Genomic DNA, 19,544 nt, shown 5'->3' on the forward strand with positions numbered 1-19,544 from the left:
TTGAAAGGTAGAGCAACAGAGAGAGGAAGAGACAGAAACCTTCCATTCACTGGTTCAGTCCCACACATGCCGACAACAGTTCAGGTTTGGGGCAGGCTGAAGCTAAGAGCCAGGAACTCCTTCTGGACCTCTCACGTAGGTGGCAGGGACCGTAGCTGCTGCCTCCCAGGGTGTATTGGCAGGAAACTGGATTAGAAGTGGAGTAGCTGGGCCTGTTGCCAGACACTGTAGTGTGAGATGCAGGCATCCCAAGTGTTGGCTTAGGAAATGGCAGGTGCAAGGCTTGATGGGGAAGAACCTGGCCTACTCCTGGGACTCAGGAAGGTAGCAAAGGCCCAGAGACACACAGAGGCGACAGAGGGGGAAGTCACCAAGGCAGCAGGACCCAAACCAGCCAGGGCCTTGTCGGTCCTGTTAAGGAGTGGAAAGCTTACCCAAAGGAGTGAAAAAACATGTGCATATTATTTGTATTTCAAACCCGAGTTACAAACAACGTTCTACCTCCTTGCCGCAGATGGCCTCAGTGGTCCACAGCTGCAAGGTCCAAGGTTGAACCTGCTCCACCACAGTGTCAGCCTCCTTCCTCACCTTTTGCCCACAAAGAAGTCCTGGATCAGGCTCCAAACTTGGGGCAGCCAAGCAGAAAGCGCAGGCCCGGAAAGCCGACTGCTTCTAGCTCCACACATTGATTTGCCATGTGTCCCTGGGCAAATTACTCAGCTTCCCAGAGCCTGTCTTGGCTGCTGTAAAATACCTACCTCCCAAGGGCTGTGCGAGGATTATGAGAAAACATAAGTAACACTCTGAGCCCTGTGGCTGACACTGGGGAGATGGTTCATGGCTATTAGCCGCCTTCCCTCCTGGGCAGTGCACAGATAAATGTGTACACCCACACAAGCACACACGCATGCGCTCTGTGCTAGAGGCACAAACAGAACAACACAAAAACATCTAGCCATATTCCTTTCTCCCCAAGGGTGGGGCTGGGGCGGGGGCCTCGTACAAGCCACATAGATACACCCCAGGACATCCTTCATCACCAGTATCTGGCTTTCTGCCTTTGAGTACCTTCTGGAATCCTGAGTGACCCAACTCTGAACCTTCCATCCTTCCAGATGGTTCCTCTCTTCCCTCTGGCTGTGCTGGATGCCGGAGCTCTCTCTGGGGTCCTGACGGTAGGAAAGTGGGCCAGCAAAATCCCCTCCCACTCACACATTCTAGACCCTCCCACCAATGGACCCAGCAGGAACGGGCCCACCTGCTGGAGGGGCTGGGGTCACCTTGTCTTTCTGGAGTATGCGCAGGGCCTGGGAGTGTGGTGACAAGGCAGAAATCTTCTGAACAAAAGGGAGGAGGCCGGCTGCTGAATGGCATGGCATTGAGCTGATTGCATTTAGGCTGTGGTTGCCAGGGGTGCTGGCTTCCCCCGGGGCCCCCAGGTACTCCTACTGCTGTCAGTCCCAACCGCTGCCCCACATCCAGTGGCCAGCCCACTCCTGCAGTGCCTGTATTTCCTGTCATTTGACAGTCATGTTTGGAGATAGACGTCTGAGAGCTGCTTAGCAGCCCTCAAGCCAATGCCAGCTGTTGGAGGTTTTACTCAAAATCTCAGCTGCAGACAGGCTGGCTGTGGCATCCTGGGAGGAGTGAATAAAGTACATACCAGGATCCTGGGGGTGCCAAGCTCTGCTTACTTGCATGGACTCCCCAATATCCATGCAGAGGGAGTAGTTCTGGAAAGCAAGGCAGATTTAACCAGGCTGGACAGACAACTCTAGATGCCACACCTGCCCACTTGCAGTTTCAGTAGCAGATACAGGGATAAGTATGGGTTCTGTAATCAGTCAGGCCTTAGCTCTGGATCTAGGTCTGACACAGACACTCAGGCCTTCCAAATCTATTTCTTCAACCTCTAGAACAAACCAATATTTAATAATACCCATTCTTTACTGAGCTATTACTCCATGCCCGGCTGTGAGATATTTGCTATTACCCATATTTTGCAAATAAACGGAAACCATCATCTACGCACTCCTGTCTTTGTTAACCAGTGAGGAGTAATTCTCAACTAATTTAAGTTGGTGATGGGAATGCCATTTTCCTTGCCAATGATTGGTCCATGGGTAGAAATGCAACATGATTCTGGCCAATGAGAGGTGAAGGAAACTGAAGGTCTCCACGGGATACTCTGTTGTGCCTTTGGATGTGAGACAATAGTGTGCAGTATGGTGCAGACTCTCCAGGGAAAGTCGCAAGTACAGTGAATGTAGCAGAGCTGGGGGCTCAAAGACTGCTGGCTCTTGTTGCCATCCTTAAGCTGACAATGAAGCTGTGCTGTCTTGGACTTCTTCTGTGCCCGAGCAAAATCCTTCCTGTTTGGACCTGGCCCTGTGTACGTATGTTCTATCCAGAGAGCCATGTTTTCCTGCAGACTGCATCACCACTTTCAGACACAAGAAGAAAAGCTCTAAGAGTGTCGGCTTGCCCAAGGTGCCCAGACTCAGGGCACAGCAAGAGTCACCACCCTCCGGGGGCTCCCCAAAGCCAACTGTCCTACCTTCCAAGCACCTTGTAGGCTGGTGGCTAGAATCACTGCTTAGGTAAATGAACTCTAGTTCTTCAGTTTTCCCTCTTGGGAGGCACATTTCCTCCCCCAAAGAGCCCCCCAAGAGGCAAAGGTGAAGATGGTTGGGGACTTCAGAATCGGTACCCTAACATGTTGTCCATCTACCCACCCCCCACCCACATACGCACCCTCCTCACTGCTAGAGGCCTCAGGGATTCTCCCCAGCATCGGGTCCTGCTGTCTCATGTATCTGGAGGGGGAGAAGGAATAACAGACTGGGTGCCCCACCTCACCACCAGAGGCTTCTGGGTTTGGGATTGCAAACGACTCAATGCCCATCCTTGATAACTCTGCAAATCCTAAGTGTGAGGCAATGATTCCTTTGTCTGGCTTGGAAGGGCTCAGGCCAAAGCAGGTGCCTAAATTCTGCCATATTCAATATAGACATTTTAACTATGTATTGAAAACCTCAAAAGCAGGCATGCCTTTGAAGCTGGCACCTTCACTTCCATGCAAAAAAAGAATGCAAAGGTGACTTACTGTGAGGCTTATAATTGCAAGACTTCAGAGCCACCCACATAGTCTTCCCGGGGTGTTGGCAGGACATCCTTCCCGCGGGAATTCCATGCAGCCATTCACAATAATGAGACACAACGACACCACATGGAATTCATAGTGTATTAAGTTTTCAAAATTGGGTAACAAGGTGGAAGGTAATAGTCTCACTTTCCTTAAAAAAATATGTATCTGTATAAAAGCATAGAAAACAAAGTTGAAAGGTACAGCTTAAACCAAGGCATTAGAAGTGGTTATGCCGGGGCTACAGAATTTGGGGTGCCCGTCTCTTATTTTCACATGGCATGAGGGATGTAACATGTATTCCACACATGCATGTTACATACATACTGCAGTTAAAGAGAGCAGCAGCACAGAGCCGGGTAGACAAGATGTCTTTCCACACCAGTGGTGGGTGTGTCTTCAACATGAAGGTCACTTCTGTCCCCCTGACCCTGTGGTAAGACCAGCAAGGCACCATCTGGTAGGGAATCTACTCCCAGGATTCCTTGAGCATGCTAGATGTCTTCCTCCTCCTGCTGGGTCTGGCCACCTTCTCAGTTTGGGGTAAGAGCTGGCAGACATCCAGAAGCAGCAGGAGCCACAGGCAGACGAAGGCCGGGATGCAGGTGCTCAGGGATTGTTTCAGAAACATCAAAGTGAAAATGGCCCCTGGAATAGAAAAGGGAGATTGCTAAGCTCCCCCCAGGAGCTCCTGACTCTGCAGCCCGAGCTGACCAACCCTCTCCGAACCTCTCCTAACAGACACACCCCAAACCAGCTGCACTTGGCTCCCGCCTCCCAGAGAAAGCAGCAGTAGGGATCAGAAGCTTGGAACTGGACAAGGGGCCAAGGCTGGTAACGGGGGACTTGGGGAGCAAACTCTCCATGATAGTCTCCTTTCCTAATCCTCTACTTCCTGGAAGGAGGCTGAGGGGTTGGCAGTGAAGAGGGCATGGCAAAGCCTGGAAATAAAGAAGGTTCCTGAGCTGGAAAGCAAGCCTGGGGGTGCTGATGGTGGTAGCAATGGTGACAGGCAGGCAACACAGAAGAACCGGAAGATGTCTGGCCTTTAAGGCAGCAGCTGTCCTTGTGGTCAGAGCCACTGGGAGGGGCCCCTGGAGGGAAATTAAGTGTCCACCTTCCTGTTTAAGGGGCCCCAGCCTCCCTACTCTCTATGTCCACCTGCCAGACACCTAGATGGCTGCTCCAACCCCTCAGCTCAGAGTTGGAGCTCTGGGGACATACCCCAACACAATACTATGTAACCACCAGAAAGAAAGAGGTAGAAAGTGTCCTTGGCAGGGAACAGCATCCTGACACATGAAGTCTCCAAGGCACTGTCCTAGTCCCAGGGCTATCAGAATTATGAGACAGCAGGAAGTGCCCCTGTTCCCTGAGCAAAGAGGAGGGCAGCCAGAGGAAGGGGAAGGGTCAGCTCTTGCCCATAGGGCCCTTGCCCCAGGTCAGTTGGCCCCCTTACCCATCATGAGCAAGATCAGGAACATGGTACTGACGCGTTGCAGCAGCGGTGGGCCCACGAGCAGCAGTGAGCCTGCCAGCACCTCCAGCCAGCCCACTGCTGTTTGGTAGCTCACAGAGTCTGGCTGGTAGCCGAACACTCTCAATGGGAACACCTCGGCAAAGCGCACGAACAGGGCTCTCTAAGGGTGGCAGGAAATGGCCGTCAGCCTTACTCAGCTGGGTGTACAGCCCAGATGCCACACAAGGGCACTGAGCCTGCACCTTCCACTCCCAACACACACACACACAGCAAAGGTGGCCTCAAGTCACCCTGCAGAAGAGCTGAACTGCACTGAGGAACCAGGCTTTCTGCTCCCCGTCAGGACCAAGCAGTGATGCAAAGAGGGGGCCCATTCAGCTCACCCCACAATAAGCAGATTACATCCCAGTCCAAAATCCCAAAAGCAGGTAGCAGGGTCTTCCCATCTAATGCCAAGGTCTCAGGAACTCACAGCTGCTTCCCTTATGCCAGGTCTGGCATATCTTTGGGGAATGGTTGAAGGGCAGCATTAAATGGCTCCCACTGTGGCAGGTATAAGGCTGGTTCAGGGGCCTCGAAGTGACACAGCTGGCTTAGCCAGCCCCTACGCCGGGTCACATGCCACCTCCCCTTGACCTCCCGGGGCTACCTGGCCTTAGCTGTGCCTCCTCTCTGAAGCCCCTGCAGGGAAGCAGCTCCCTGCCCTCTGGGTCTGGGGAGGAACCACCCCCTAGTAACTCAGGCTCTAGGCAGGGAGCTAAACGAGGGGGACTGGCATCCTGGAGGGGCTGGATGAGGCCGACAGGTGGCCTCCAGGCTTCACCGCAAGGACTCTGGATTCTGAGCCGGGCAGGTGTTGGTTTGGGTCCCGCTTTCTGGCCAGCTGTGGGCGTCTTCAGCCGGCACGCTTCACCGGCGGGGCGGGGCGAACCTGCCTCGCAGACCTTCCCAGAACTGCACCGGCCCCTGCCGAGAAGAGCAGGAGGGCGAGGAGCGACCCGTGTCTCCTCCAAGGCGGCTTCATCTTCCACCTCTGTTCGTGCCAGAGACCACCCAGACCCACCGGAAGGTGAGGTTCCGCCCCCTTCCGCCAGGAAGATCCCAAACCCGGAGGCGGCCCCAGACCTCCGCGCCAAGCAGGCAACTTTACCCCCCAGGGCGCTTTGGCCTCAAGGCCAGGCTGAGCTCTCACCACTGGGCTGCACGCAGCTCACCATCTGTTGCGACACAGGGGCCGCGATGGGCGCGAGCTTGGCCGCCCCCGTGAGCACGAAAAAACTGCCCAGCAGGATGCGCAGCGCAGCCAGCGACAGCGCCATGGCCGCGCCCGGACTCCTGGACACCGCGTTCCGTCGCCCTAGGGCCGGGCCGGTCGAGAGCCCGCCCCTCCTCTCCCTCCCCAGCATTGCCGGAAGGCTGGGCCGCGGCCTCCTCCCCTCTCCCTGCAGGAGTCACCGCCCCCTGAGAGTTCAGGTAGCCGCACGTCTGTGCGCACAAAGGGAGCCTCTGCCCCTGCCAGTCGGGTGGAGGTCGTCACGGCGCCCGGAGAGCCCGGGACTCCTGCCCCTGCTCCCAGAGCTCCGGGGGCGCTCCGTGTCCCCCAAATGGGACAAAGAGGCTTTAACAATTCTCCCAAGGCTGTCACAAGCTTAGAAAGTTACTTGTACGTTAAGAAATTGTCTTATACGGTTATTGGTAATAAGTCAGTACCCAGTAGTTAGTTGTTCTTTACGTCCATCTGGGAAGTATACTTCCTTCTGTAGTTTCTGAATCAAACTGTGGAAGGCGTTTGGAGATTGGAACACCCGCGGGGGGCGGGGAGAGGGACTTTTCCTGGTCAAGCATCTATAAACCTACCTGCTCTTAAGCAGACAGCCCTCGAGGCTGGGAGGACCCAACCCAGCCAGCTGTCTGTTTTGTTTCCTCTCCTCCCTGTTTCCAGGCTAATACTGTTTACATTTTATATTATTAAAAGGAGGTTTCTATGACACATGAAAATGACATGAAATTAGTATGTCAGCGCTCCTAAACAAAGTTGGGTTGAAACAGCCACACTTGTCTGTGGACTGGCCATGGCTGTGTTGAACTGAGTACCTGCTAGGGTGGTTACTCCGTGCCGTGATCTCGTGAGCCACCCAGAGCAAGGATGTCCAACTCCCCCTGCTGCTGAGGCCTTGCCTTGCAGCAGCCCAGGCCTGCAGGGGCCGTGCAAGGTGCCCTGTGTCTCTAAGGCCCACGCTGCTTCACCTGCCAGCAAGCCTTTCCCAGCTCCAAAACCCAGGGCTTCCATGACCTGCACTCAGGACAGGGACATGCAATGATGCATCAGTGCAGAATTACTAAAGCAAAGAAAAAGTTACTAAAACACTTCTTTAATCACTGAAAACACAAGTCCACATTAGGAAATTATATTTTAGGATACTTATACAAAATTTAACACAAAATTATAGACTTTGACGATAAGCAAATATGCATGTTGCTATTCTTTGTCTTCTACTAATTTCTCTATTCTTGGAATTAAAGATGTGACTGCCAGTCTCAGGGCAGAGCCAGAGGCCAACAGATTTCTTTGTTTTGACTCAGTCAAAGCTGAAAAGGTAGCATCACATAAATACACAGTGGAAAAAGGCAACAAAAACTTCATTGCCTTTTCATGCAGTTCTGGGTAGCTTGTCTTTGCATTTATCCAAAACTGAGTGACAGGCATAGACTTAAACACTGACTGTAATCCTGAATCGGACGATAACTGGGTGAGCCTCTCCCCCTCCCTGCTGCTCAGGTGACTGTGCTGGTGGCTTGTGAAAGGGTTCATGATCCACGAGTTGCCTGCGCGAACATCTTCTGCCATGGGGTAACAGGCCTCAAACACCTGACCGAGTCCTTCCAGGTGCTCCAAGATGATGTCTCTGATGCTGCTGCTGTGCAAGTCTGATGAACTCCAGAACTCCGAAAATGCAGGGAACATGTCATAGTCATTCTCCTGCGTGCGCCCCAGCCATGTTTTTAACTTTTTCTTAAATGCATCGATTTTATTATACAAATTGAAGAAAGTGGTCATAGTTCCCTGCAGACTCAAATTTAATTCATTTATAAGTGAAAATATATCGGCCAAATAGGCTAGCTTCGCAACCCATTCCTCATCACGAAAATGCCTGGCTAAATCTGAATGCTTCTGGTTTAAAAATATTTCAACTTCATGTCGTAACTCGAATAATCTTGTTAAAATTTTCCCTCTTGCTATCCAGCGTACTTCAGCAGGGAGTGGTAAATTGACATGCTGGGACCCCATCTCTTCACACAAAATCATTAACATGCGTGAGTTCAATGCATTGCTCTTTACAAAGCTTATAATCTGTGCTGACTGCAAAAGAGTTTTATGCAGGCCTGGAGACAACTTTTCTGCAGCCAGATGCTCCCGATGAATAAGACAAGGAGTAAACGCCACTGGGTTTAAGGCAACTTCTTGAATTTTGGCCCTTAAAGCAGAACACCTGTCAGTCATGCTTGCCACCCCATCCAGACACAGCCCGACACAGTGTTTCCAGTTCAGGGATTTACTACTGATATACCCATTTATTAGTGCAAACATTTCAGAGTCCCTCATTTGAGAAGGCATTTCAAGGCAAAATAGTAATTCTTCTTTTATATCTTTACAGTCATAATCAATGAAACGAACATAGCACAGAAGAAGGGTGGCATCCGAGACCTCTGCCGACTCGTCTAGCTGCAGGGCGAACCACCCGGACTCTCGGACTTTCTGGATGAGCTGCTCTTCAATGTCGGCAGACAGCTCCTGAATCCTGTGTCTGACGGCACTATGAGAGAGAGGAATGGTCTTCACCTTGTCCCCAGCACTTGAACCCAAAACCTCCGAACACGTTTCTACTAAATACGGTTTAACGAATTCTTCAGCAGTGGACAATGGCTTCTTGCTGGCAGCAATCTGGAAAGCAACTAAGTAAGAAGCTTTCACCAGTGAGTTTTCAACTAGTAAACATGTTTTAAAAGAACTGTTTCGACATTCCATTTCAAGAGATTTTTGTTCAAAAAAATCTACTGGTTTGTTTTGTAGTTCTGAATGCTTTGTCTTCAGATGATGAAAAAGACTGGCTGGCTTCAAGCTTTCACTGGGTAGGATCTCGCCGCAGACGACACACTGAGGCCGCGGTGAACTTTCTTTTGAGCCAGGACAGACGATAAAGCCAACCTTTAGATATTCTGCATCGTAAGTCTGGAAAACACCTATTCTTTTTTTCTTTGCAGGTGGAGAATCAAGTTCTGTATCATTTTTCTCATTGGGCACAGGTAAATCTGAATGAAACATTTGAATCATGTTAGAAGCAATGTTCTTTATAGTTTTCTTCACACATTCAAAATTCATATTTTGCTACTATTTATTTTCATCAAAACAGTACACAGACTCGCTTAAATACAAACCAGAGTAACTACAGGGTGCCAGTAAACAGTTTCTACTTTGTCCCAAGTTGCAGACCAAGTAGATTATGATACACGTGTAAGATGACTAGAGTTAAGGCTGAAGCCCAAAGAACATGCCAAATTATGAATAAATTACTTTACTGACAAACAATTCAGAATTTTTTTAAAAAAAAGCATAGGGAAATCTGGATAAGGAGCAATGTAGTGCTCACTGTACTGCAGCTCCAACCTCTCTGAAATGTGTTTTTCTAAACTGAAGTTGGGAAAAATATAAATGGTAATTATTAATTTTAATATACGGTATTTGGCAGGATATGGAGAAACAGATCTTTAACACATAGTTTACATTTTAAATACATATTCACTCTTTTATAGCTTTTTGTTAACTCTAATACCTACTAAATTGAATCCATATGCATACAAAGAATGTGTGGAACATGGATGGATAGAATTTTTCTTGAGGTCAATTTAGCAAGAGGTATCACAAGCCTTAAAATCTGAATCCATAATTCTGCTTAGAGTTTACTCTAAAGATATAATCAGACAAGTAGACAAAGATCCATTAAGACGGCCGATCGTCTTAATGCTTACAATGTTCAAGGTGGGGGCAGGCGTGTGGCTTGAAGCTGAGACACCCACACCCTTACTGGAACATCTGGTTTCAGTCCCAGCTCTGCTCCATTCTAACCTCCTGTTCATGCACACCCTGGGAGCCCTGGGAGCTGGTAGGTGATCACTCAAGTGCTTGGGTCCTTGCGGCTCCTGTGGCACACTCAGACGGACGTTCCTGGCTCCTAGCTTCTGTCTGGCCCAAACTAAGCTGTTGCAAGTAAGCTTCTGAGAGAGCTAGCAGAAGGCAGCTCTCTCTCAAATAACTAAAGACATATTAGAACTTCTATACAGGGTGCTACTTGTATTCCATATGTTGGAATCCGTGTCCATTCATAATCATAGTGTACATCTGAATTTATACTGATGTGGAATGTTTTCAATGCTTTGTCTGATGACAAAGTAATTGACAGCATAGGAAAACCATATTGCATCTGGAAGTTCAAAGAAGTGCTGAGTTCACACACCCAGACATACGGTGTCCATAGATGCCTTACCCCCTCACATGTGAAAGTATAATAGGAACTCATGCACACGAAAGTGCCCCTTAACAGGAATACAGCACAATTTCCTGAGAAAGGAAAACAGAATTTTCCTTTACTCCCACCAAAAGAAAGGTCCCCTACAGAAAAATACACAACTATTTATTGGTAGACAAAGCCACTAAAGACAGTATGCTCTATGAAAATAAAAATAAAAATGTATTTAGGCAGAGCTGGCTATTCATGTAACTAAGAAGAGGAGAGAGGCCCTCTGAGTAGTCTGCATCGCCAGGGCCACCCTTCCCAGAGTGCTCCACTGTGTGATCACATGACATCCCGAATCAGCAGAGCCTCGGACACAGCACTGTACATTGTCACCCTGGCAACTGTGCTCAGTGTTCAAAATAAAACAACTATGGTTAAATTAGCGATGCTTTTAACTACATCTGTATCTTAGTAATTCTATAAGCTTGTCTACAAATGTGAAAACTAGCAGTGCACAGGTTGTAGAAAATGCATGTCTACTCCACACGGGCTTTGTGTGCAGATGATATAATTTACTAGTGATTAGAATTAATAACAATAATTATATACAAGGGTAAGGTATTGTTATTTAAAGATTTAAAGAATCAGGGCCCAGCGGCGTGGCCTAGCAGCTGAAGTCCTCGCCTTGAAAGCCCCGGGATCCCATATGGACGCCAGTTCTAATTCCGGCGGCCCCGCTTCCCATCCAGCACCCTGCTTGTGGCCTGGGAAAGCAGTCAAGGATGGCCCAAGACCTTGGGACCCTGCATTTGTGTGGGAGACCCGGAGGAGATTCCTGGTTCCTGGCTTCGTATTGGTGCAGCACAGGCCGTTGAGGTCACTTGGGGAGTGAATCATTGGATGGAAGATCTTCCTCTCTGTCTCTCCTCCTTACTGTATATCTGACTTTGTAACAAAAAAATAAATAAATCTTTAAAGAAAATTTAAAGAATCAATGTTTTTACATTCAAGAACTGTCCATTTCACTGTGACTCATGTGGGCGGACTCTACTATTGTAATAACATTGGGGAAATCAGTGAGGGAGGCAGCAGGGGAAAGCACTGAACCTATGAAACAGTATTATAAAAAATAAACAAAATGAAAAAAGAAGAGTGAGCTAAAGCTCTCATAATTCAGAAAAAAAAATGTCCATTTCCTTTCTTAAAGCAACTAAAAATCCCAAACCAACCAACCAGAAAACAGACCCTCCACAAGGAACAGTACAGCGACACATACCTGCTTGACACTCCTTGTGTTGGATGTGGGGTTTGCAGGAGGTGGCCTTCGTCTGGGTGACAGGCTTGCATAGTAAGGCTTTGTTCTTTAAAGCCATGGGAAGCTGGGGAGATGCGAGTTTTGTGGCATCTGCTTGCATACTTTCCTGGTGAAAAACAAATTCAGGCACCAAACGGATACTTTTAGTATTTTATCACTGATCCAACTGCTACTAATAGAAAAGTAGTATGTATCAAGAGAAATAAGAGTGGGTGCAATAAAGAGGTCATTCTTTCGGAAGACAGGGACTAATTCCTAACTCTCCTCATCAGCATCACTTACACTTACTGATTAAAAAAAAAAATTCTATGGGGCTGCTGTGGTGCAGTGTCTAAGCTGCTGTGTGCAACACCAACCTCTCTTATCACAGCACTGATTCAAGTAGAGGCTGCTCCCCCTCCAACCGGCTCCTTGCAAGTGCACCTGGGAGGATGGGGGATGGCCTGAGTCCTAGGGCCTCTTCCATGCACGTCTCAGACATGAGGGAGGTTCTGGCTCCTAATTGCAACCTGGCCCAGCCCCGGCTGTGGCGGCCATTTGGGAAATGGATCAATGGATGGAAGGTTCTCTCTTCTCTAACTCTCTTTCAGATAAGTTTATATATTTTTTAAGGTAATTTTCTTAAACCATTATAGGATGGGGAGGAAGTGTTGCAGCTGCCAGCATCTTGTTGAGTGTGCTGAGTCCCAGCCATTTTGTTTCCCGTGTAGCTCCCTCTGATGGTCTGGGAAGGAAGGTGACCCAAGTGCCTGAGCCCCGCCACTTCGTGGGACACCCAGGTGGTTACTGGCTCCAGCTTCTGCCTTGGCCTAGACCTGGTGGCTTGTGAACATCTGGGGAATCACCTAGCAGATGGAAGCCCTCTCTCCTCTGTCACTCTCCGTTTGAAATAAGTACACCTTTAAAACTTTTTTTTCTTTCTTAAGACTTACTTATTTTTATTGGAAAGGCAGATATACAGAGAGAAGAGACACAGAGAGAGATCTTTCGTCCGTTGGTTTCCTCCCCAAGTGGCCACAATAGCCAAAACTGAGCCAATCCAAAGCCAGGAACCAGGAGAAGCTTCTGGGTTTCCCACACGGGTGCAGGGTCCCAAGGACTAAGGCTGTTCTCTACTGGTTCCCAGGCCACAAGCAGGGAGCTGGATGGGAAGTAGAGCAGCTGGGATATGAACCAGTGCCTATATGGGATCCTGGTGCATGCAAGGCGAGGACTTTAGCCACTAGGCTACCGCACCAGGACTGAAATAAAGAAATCTTAAAAAAAAAAAAAACTTTAAAAACAGGAGCTGCTGGGTATGGTTTATTGAGAGAAATTCAGCATATTAATAGAAGATCTTAATAAAGGGGAAGCTAGGTGTAAACTATATGGGAACTTTTCGTGCCACTTCCCAATTTCTGTTTTGCAAATTCACTCTTACTTTGAAAGAAAATTTTTCTTAATTTTCAAAGAATTACTTATTCATTTGAAAGGCAGAGCTGGAGAGAAAGGAAAAGAGTGAGAAAACTCATCTACTGGTTCATGCCCCAAATGGCTGCAACAGCCAGCACTAGGCCAGGCCAACACTAGCAGAAAGAATTCTAACTGGATCTTCCACAAGGGTAGCGGGGAACCAAGCACCTGGGCCATCTTCCGGTTTTGTGCACATTAGCAAAGAGCTGAATTGGAAGTACAGAAACCAGGACTCAAAATGGTGTCCATACGGCATGCCAAGAGTGCAGCTGTGGCTTAACCTCCATGTCTCAACACTGCCCCCCCCCAAAAAAGAAAATCTTTTAAGTATATTTTACTTTTCTTTTAAAGATTAATTTATTGGGCCAGGCTAGGCTGCTCTCTGCAGCACCAGCATCCCATCTGACTGCCAGTTCAAGGTCCAGCCGCTCTATCTCTGATCCATCTGCTTATAGACTGGGAAAGCAGCAGAGGATGGCCCAAGCACTCACATGGGGAACCCAGAAGCTCGTAGCTTCTAGCTTAGGCCTGTCCGTAGATGCCATTTGGGGAGTGAACCAGTGGATGGAAGATTCTCTCTGTAACTCTATCAAATATGTAAGTCTTTTAATAAGTTATCTATTTATTTGAGAAAGTTACACAAAGAGATAGAGATTGAAGACAGATCTTTTATTCACTGGTTTTCTTCCCAAATGGGCTGGCAGTGTCCTAAGTAGGCACAGGGAACCAAATACCTGGGCCATACTCCGCTGCCTTAACAGGTGAGATGGACTGGAAGTGGATCAGCCAAGACTGAACTGGTGCCCATATAAGATACCTGCACTGCAGGTGGTAGCTTAAGCTGTTATACCACAATGTCAGCCCTAAAAGTCTATTTAAACAAACAAACAAAAAACCCTGAAATATTTGCATATAAGTCTTTAAAAAACTAGGTGTCAGTTTCAAAAAAATTTTTGCAAGAGAATAATTTTTTTAGTTCCATTTTCCATGAAATGTTTGAAGTACCTCATAGGTGTAAGTACACACGGGTGTGTGTGTTCAAAGCACAAATGGCAGCATGCTATTATTAGTTTTATATCGTTTGACTACCTCAAAAGTGACAACATTTATAAACAAAGGTCTTTATAAAACAAAGCTAAAGAATAAACAGTAGAACGCAAGCATATATTTAAAGCATGTTTATTCATTCAGCAAATATTTACAGAACGTTCACTTCCAGCCAGACACTCTTCTAAGCCCTGAGGATGTGGTAGAAAGTGAGACAGAGTTTTGTCTTATGGGCTTTACATTCTACAGGGAGACAGCACAGAAGTGAAACACGGAACGTCTAATTCTAGGTGGTGATAAGAGCTATGAAGAAAAAGGAAGCAATGATGTTGAACAGGGGTGATCCTGTAGTAAACATCTGAGAAGATTTTTTTAATTTGTTTTTAAGATTTATTTGAAAGACAGAGTTACAGACAGAAAGAGGAGGAAAAGGGAGAGAAATGTGTCTTTCACCCATTGATCCACACCCTGATCAGCCTCAAAGCCAGGGCTTGGCAGGTCTGACACTGAGAGCTTCCTCCAGGTCTCCTGCTTGAGTACAGAGGCCCAGGCACTAAGGCCATCTTACCCTGCTTTTCCATGCCATCAGCAGGAAGATGGTTCAGAACTGGAACAGCCAGACCTTGCACCAGTACCCAAATGGGATTCCAGGCTCTCAGGTGGCAGCTGTACCTGCTATGCCACAATGCCAGCTGAGCAAGGGATCTTCTGAATGATTCAAGAGTAAGCCAAGCAGAGGCCTGGGATCAGAAGAGACCAGGTAGAGGGATGGCAAGTGCAACACCCTAAAGTGGGAAGGCCTGCCTTGCTTTAGAAGCACCAACAAAACAAGCTGGGAACAGAGTAACGAGTGAATATCATCAACCTTTCATCCTGATGGCATTGCCAGATTCCTTCCACAGATCTCACATCAAATTACACAACCATGAGCAATGCATGGGAGCCCGTTTCCCAACATCCTAGCCAACTCAGTAGTATCAAATCTTCTGCTATTTCTCAGTGAGTGAAAAATTATCTTACTGCAGTGTGGTTAACAATTCCTCTTCTGTGAGTTATCTATTTCTGTGAGATCCTTTGCCCTGCTTGCCTTTTCTTAAAAGAATAAAAAAAAAAAAAACCACCAAATCCATTCATATTTTTCAGTGGGTCATGTGACATAAAGTTCAAAGATTCAAATGGTCAACAATGAAAAACCAATTTTTTCCTCTTTCAGTTTTCCCCTAGCCATTTAGGCAACCATTATTATTTGCTAAATGGTTGCCTTCTAGGGATACTCTGGACATACACACAGGCACATACATGAGGAACCCACATATGTTCAAAGCCCAACAGCAGTGTATGTTATCCAGTCTTATGTCTTTTTTTCAGTTACGAGTTGGCTCTATGGACAAAGCTTCCGCATCCTTTTAAACAACTGCACAGCACTGCTCTGTATACATAATCCATAAATTAACTGCAGCCAGGCCACATCAGCAGGTATGGGGACCGGAAAGAGCTTATTTCACACTGATCACATAAGGCTCTTTTTGCTAACTCACATATAACAACTCAGAGTGAGCCTGCTGTGGCTTTGTTTTCAAACAATGATGCAGTCAAGCTCCTTGCACAGTCTCCATTTCATACAAGTGCAGAACGCTTCTGAAGGGAAAGTTTGTAAAAAGAGCTCCTAAGCAAATAGTGTCTCCACATTACAAATTTTAACAGGTTCTGGGCTCGAGCAATGGCTCAGTGGCTAAATCCTCACCTTGCACGCACCAGGATCCCATGTGGGCGCCAGTTCCTGTCCCAGCTGCTCCACTCCCCATCCAGCTCCCTGCTTGTAGCCTGGGAAAACAGTAGAGAACAGCCCAAAGCCTTGGGACTCTGCACCCACATGGGAAACCCGGAGGAAGCTTCTGGTTCCTGGCTTTGGATCGGCTCAGCTCCAACTGTTGCGGTCACTTGGGGAGTGAATCATCGGACGGAAGATCTTTCTCTCTATCTCTCCTCCTCTCTGTATATCTGACTTTCCAATAAAAAATAAATAAATCTTTTAAAAAAAGAAACAATGAAACTGTAGGAAAATATTTCATAATGTTGAAATGTGGAAAGTATTTTTTAAATATTTATTTATTTTTATTGAAAAGGCAGATTTACAAAGAGAAGGAGACACAAAGAAAAAGATTTTTCCATACACTGGTTCACTCCCCATGTGGCCACAATGGCTGGAGTTGAACCAATCCAAAGCCAGGAGCCAGGAGCTTCTTCCGGGTCTCCCACACGGGGGCAGGATCCCAAAGCTTTGGGCCATCCTCAACTGCTTTCCCAGGCCACAAGCAGGGAGCTGGATGGGAAGTGGAGCTGCCGGGATTAGAACCGGAGCCCATATGGGATCCCGGGCGTGCAAGACGAGGACTTTAACCACTACACAATCTCACCAGGCCCTACTGTTTCTTATATTTAGATCTTTTTTACATCTCAATTTCATTTTGAAGTTTTAAATTGTGAGGTAGATAACTGTTTTTTTCATTTTCTTCCATATATCTATCTAGTTCTCACATAATTATTTGTAGAAAAATCTTTCTACTGATCTGAAATGCTACCTTTATCAACATAAATATACTTGCCTACATATATTTACAATATTTGTGTTTATAAATACACATATTTATAATATATATATATATATATACACACACAATATCTACACATACACACATATTTGCTCTACTTTATTTCCTATTGAAATGCTGGTCTACTCATGTTCCAGTATCAGTTATTTTTTAACTATACAGCTCTATAATGGCTGTAGTTTTCCTATGACATTAACATAAGGAAACTAGCCTCCTTCCCCCTCTGTATTCTTTAGAATTTCACTAAAAATTCCTGAGCAAAGAAGTGCATGAGGGGATGAGTGTTTTTAGAAGACAAGTCTGGGGGGTGAGCATGGGGCAGGGTCGTCCGTACACTAGGACATCCACATGCCATATCAGAGTGCTCAGCTCATGGCCGAGTTCTCTTCCTATCTCCACTTTCCTGGGAACACGCACCCTGGGGGAAGCAGCGGGTGATGGCTCAGGTACTGGGGTCCCTGCCATCCTTGTGTGAGACCTCAGTGGGTATGGCCCAGTTCTGGTTGTTGTGGTCATTCGGGGAGTTGGGGAGTTAACCAGTAGGTGAGTGAGTCAGTCATCTCAAGCCCTCCTTTCAATTAAGGTTTTGTTTTGCTTTTTTTTATTATTATTTTTTAAAAAATCATTCTGTAATAGCATGCAGAAAAAACTGCAAAAGCAAAGCATGGCTGCAGGACAAGAAGGGCACTGCAACAACCTAACAGAGACAATGGCGCTGAAACTAAGGGGGCAGCAATGAGGCTGGTGAGGAGGAGGACGCTGGAGAGCATGACAGGGGCACAGACGACCCCTATGCAGACGGACAACCTGAGATGGGTAGTAACATCTAAGTGTAAGCCTCAAGTAGCAACTGGCTTTACAAAAACGAAGCTCAAAGGTCAGGGCAAGAGAAATCAAGACATGATACCCAGAAGCCAACAGGAATGTAGCAAACCTAGTAAGCATCAACACGGATAGGCATTTTTTAAAAACACGAAACATTTCTAGGGTGTCTGTATATGAAAGGCACAAACCAGTCTGAAAGTCATACAGCAAAACCCTCACAAGTGCTTCTGGAGGTGTGCAAACGGGACGGATCAGGATTATAAAGGGAGGTGGAAGGGTACGGTGAGCAAACGACCCAAATCTGACAAAGGTTAGATTCTGGGTATGGAAATACAGGCAGGGATTGGCCAACAGTGCTCTGTAGGCCAAGTGCAGCTTTGCTGGAGCACAGCCACATTTGCTCATTCCATGCTATTCATAACCTCTTGCACACTCTCGTAGCTGAAGTGGCAGTCTTAAGTCACAATAGAGATAGTCTGCGAACCTAACATATTTAAGTACTATCTATACCTTAACACAAACAGTTGCGTGCTTTTGGCAGTAATTTTCCTTTCTATACCATTCTCTATTTTCATCTTTACATTTAAAACGATTTGGGGCCAATGTTGTGGACAGCAGGTTAAGCTACCTATGACAACAGCATCCCATATGAGCACTAATTCAATGCCCAGCTGCTTCACTTCAAATCAGCTGGGCACGGATGGCCCCAGAGCCTGGTCCCCTTGCACTCTCCTGGCTTTAGTCTGGCTCAACCCTGGCCACTGCAGCCATCTGGGAAGTGAGCCAGAAAATGGTAAATCTTTACCTTTGTCTCACCTTCTTTGTGTCACTCTACCTTTCAAAGAAAAACAAACAAACAAAAAATCTTAAAACAACTTAAATAACTTGAGGGAGATTCATACTAAAATCCTCAGGGAAACAACAACAAAAATAATCTGAAACTGTCCATTTATATCATTAAGAACACTACATTATTTACTATTACACTTTTTATAGACTAAACCAAAAATACTAATCAGAGCTATTCTGTAACACTGTTTAAATGACTGGCGAATTATAGCAATACTCCACACAGGGAACCATATATAGGGCAGTCATTAAATATGAACTATTTGTTCCTGAAAAACCTGAATAATTCAACGTTGGCCTAATTCAAGACTAATTGTCCCACACATATAAAGCAGAGGAGGGGTACGTTTTCAGTGTTCATAAATATACAACCAATATAGAATGCTTTCCTAAATATACAACACATTAATATCTTAGTTATATAACTGTGTAGTTACCATTATTCAACATGTAATAATTAATCATAGGACTTTATAATCTAAGGTGTAATAACTAACATACAAACACAAAACTAATTTAATGGCATTTCATTAACTATCGTAGAATACTATCTAAAATGAATTAGGTAGAAATCATCTTCTAACAATACAAGTAATAGGAGAGTTAGAGGCACTATTAGGACAAGCTATCCTACCACACTGTGGTGAAGGCCAGCCTCATTCCTTGGAAGGCTTTTGTTGAAAGATTTTTTCCTCCGATTTTTTTATTTCAAAAAGAAGTTGCTGAAATAAAACACATTTCCCATCCCTGCCTCGCCACCAAGCACAAGCAATCCACATTTGAACTTCCAAAACCAGTTAACAGGTACTAAAATGCGGCCACAAGCCTGTATCTGCAGCTTTACCCTCGGCTGTGCTGCACACCCAGGGAAACTGACGGGGTGCCCTGCCCGCTGTCTTTCTAATTCTAGCAAGCATTCCTTTGTCAGTATCTTCTCCCCCCATTTGGTACAGCCCTAGCTTCTGCGCCACTCTCACACATTTCTCAGCACCAAGCTCTCTGTAAAGCTCCAATCTGGTAACAGTTCCATAGCCTCCTTGCTCATCTTTAAATTCTTAAACCCTCACTGGGCTTGAAAACCAGAGAGCCAGCAGTGACTTAGAACAAACACTCTGTCTGCCACCTTTCAAACCATCAAAACACTTCACGCCTTGGCACAGCCAACAGCTGGCACTTAGAGGGTACTGTGGCAGCACTCGCTTCACAGTCCTGGGCTGCCAGGACTGTGTCCATTTATTCCATGATCTTCCTCTGGCTATAATTCTGGGAACTAGAGGGTTACACCTGCTCTAATGCTACTTTTGGT

At 46.6% G+C, this 19,544-nt stretch overlaps 2 protein-coding genes across 2 annotated transcripts in view; both read right to left on the minus strand.

The window, feature by feature from the left end:
- Window positions 1-3,566: 3,566 nt before the first annotated feature.
- On the minus strand, window positions 3,567-5,977 carry TMEM35B (transmembrane protein 35B). Its single transcript, XM_058678666.1, has 3 exons — window positions 5,840-5,977; window positions 4,605-4,785; window positions 3,567-3,793 (listed from the first exon to the last, which is right to left on the minus strand). Exons 1-3 carry the CDS (start codon window positions 5,942-5,944, stop codon window positions 3,615-3,617), a joined length of 465 nt encoding a protein of 154 aa, XP_058534649.1. The 5' UTR covers window positions 5,945-5,977; the 3' UTR covers window positions 3,567-3,614.
- A 999-nt stretch (window positions 5,978-6,976) lies between these two features.
- The window catches only part of ZMYM6 (zinc finger MYM-type containing 6), a 39,753-nt gene continuing 27,185 nt past the window's right edge, over window positions 6,977-19,544 (minus strand). The window contains exons 14-15 of the mRNA XM_058678658.1: window positions 11,415-11,559; window positions 6,977-8,936 (exon numbers count right to left, since the gene is read on the minus strand). Coding sequence (XP_058534641.1) covers window positions 7,105-8,936; window positions 11,415-11,559 — 1,977 coding nt within the window. The 3' untranslated portion in view covers window positions 6,977-7,104. The remainder of the gene's footprint in view (window positions 8,937-11,414; window positions 11,560-19,544) is intronic.

The sequence above is a fragment of the Ochotona princeps genome, chromosome 2, assembly GCF_030435755.1.
Source record: "Ochotona princeps isolate mOchPri1 chromosome 2, mOchPri1.hap1, whole genome shotgun sequence".
NCBI lineage: Eukaryota > Metazoa > Chordata > Mammalia > Lagomorpha > Ochotonidae > Ochotona > Ochotona princeps.

Coding starts and splice junctions, on each gene's coding strand:
- TMEM35B (XM_058678666.1), bottom strand. CDS start 5,944: ATGGCGCTGTCGCTGGCTGCGCTGCGCATCCTGCTGGGCAGTTTTTTC. Junction 4,786..5,839: donor CCCCTGTGTCGCAACAGATG/GTGAGCTGCGTG, acceptor TGCCACCCTTAG/AGAGCCCTGTTCGTGCGCTT. Junction 3,794..4,604: donor CCTGATCTTGCTCATGATGG/GTAAGGGGGCCA, acceptor TTTCTATTCCAG/GGGCCATTTTCACTTTGATG.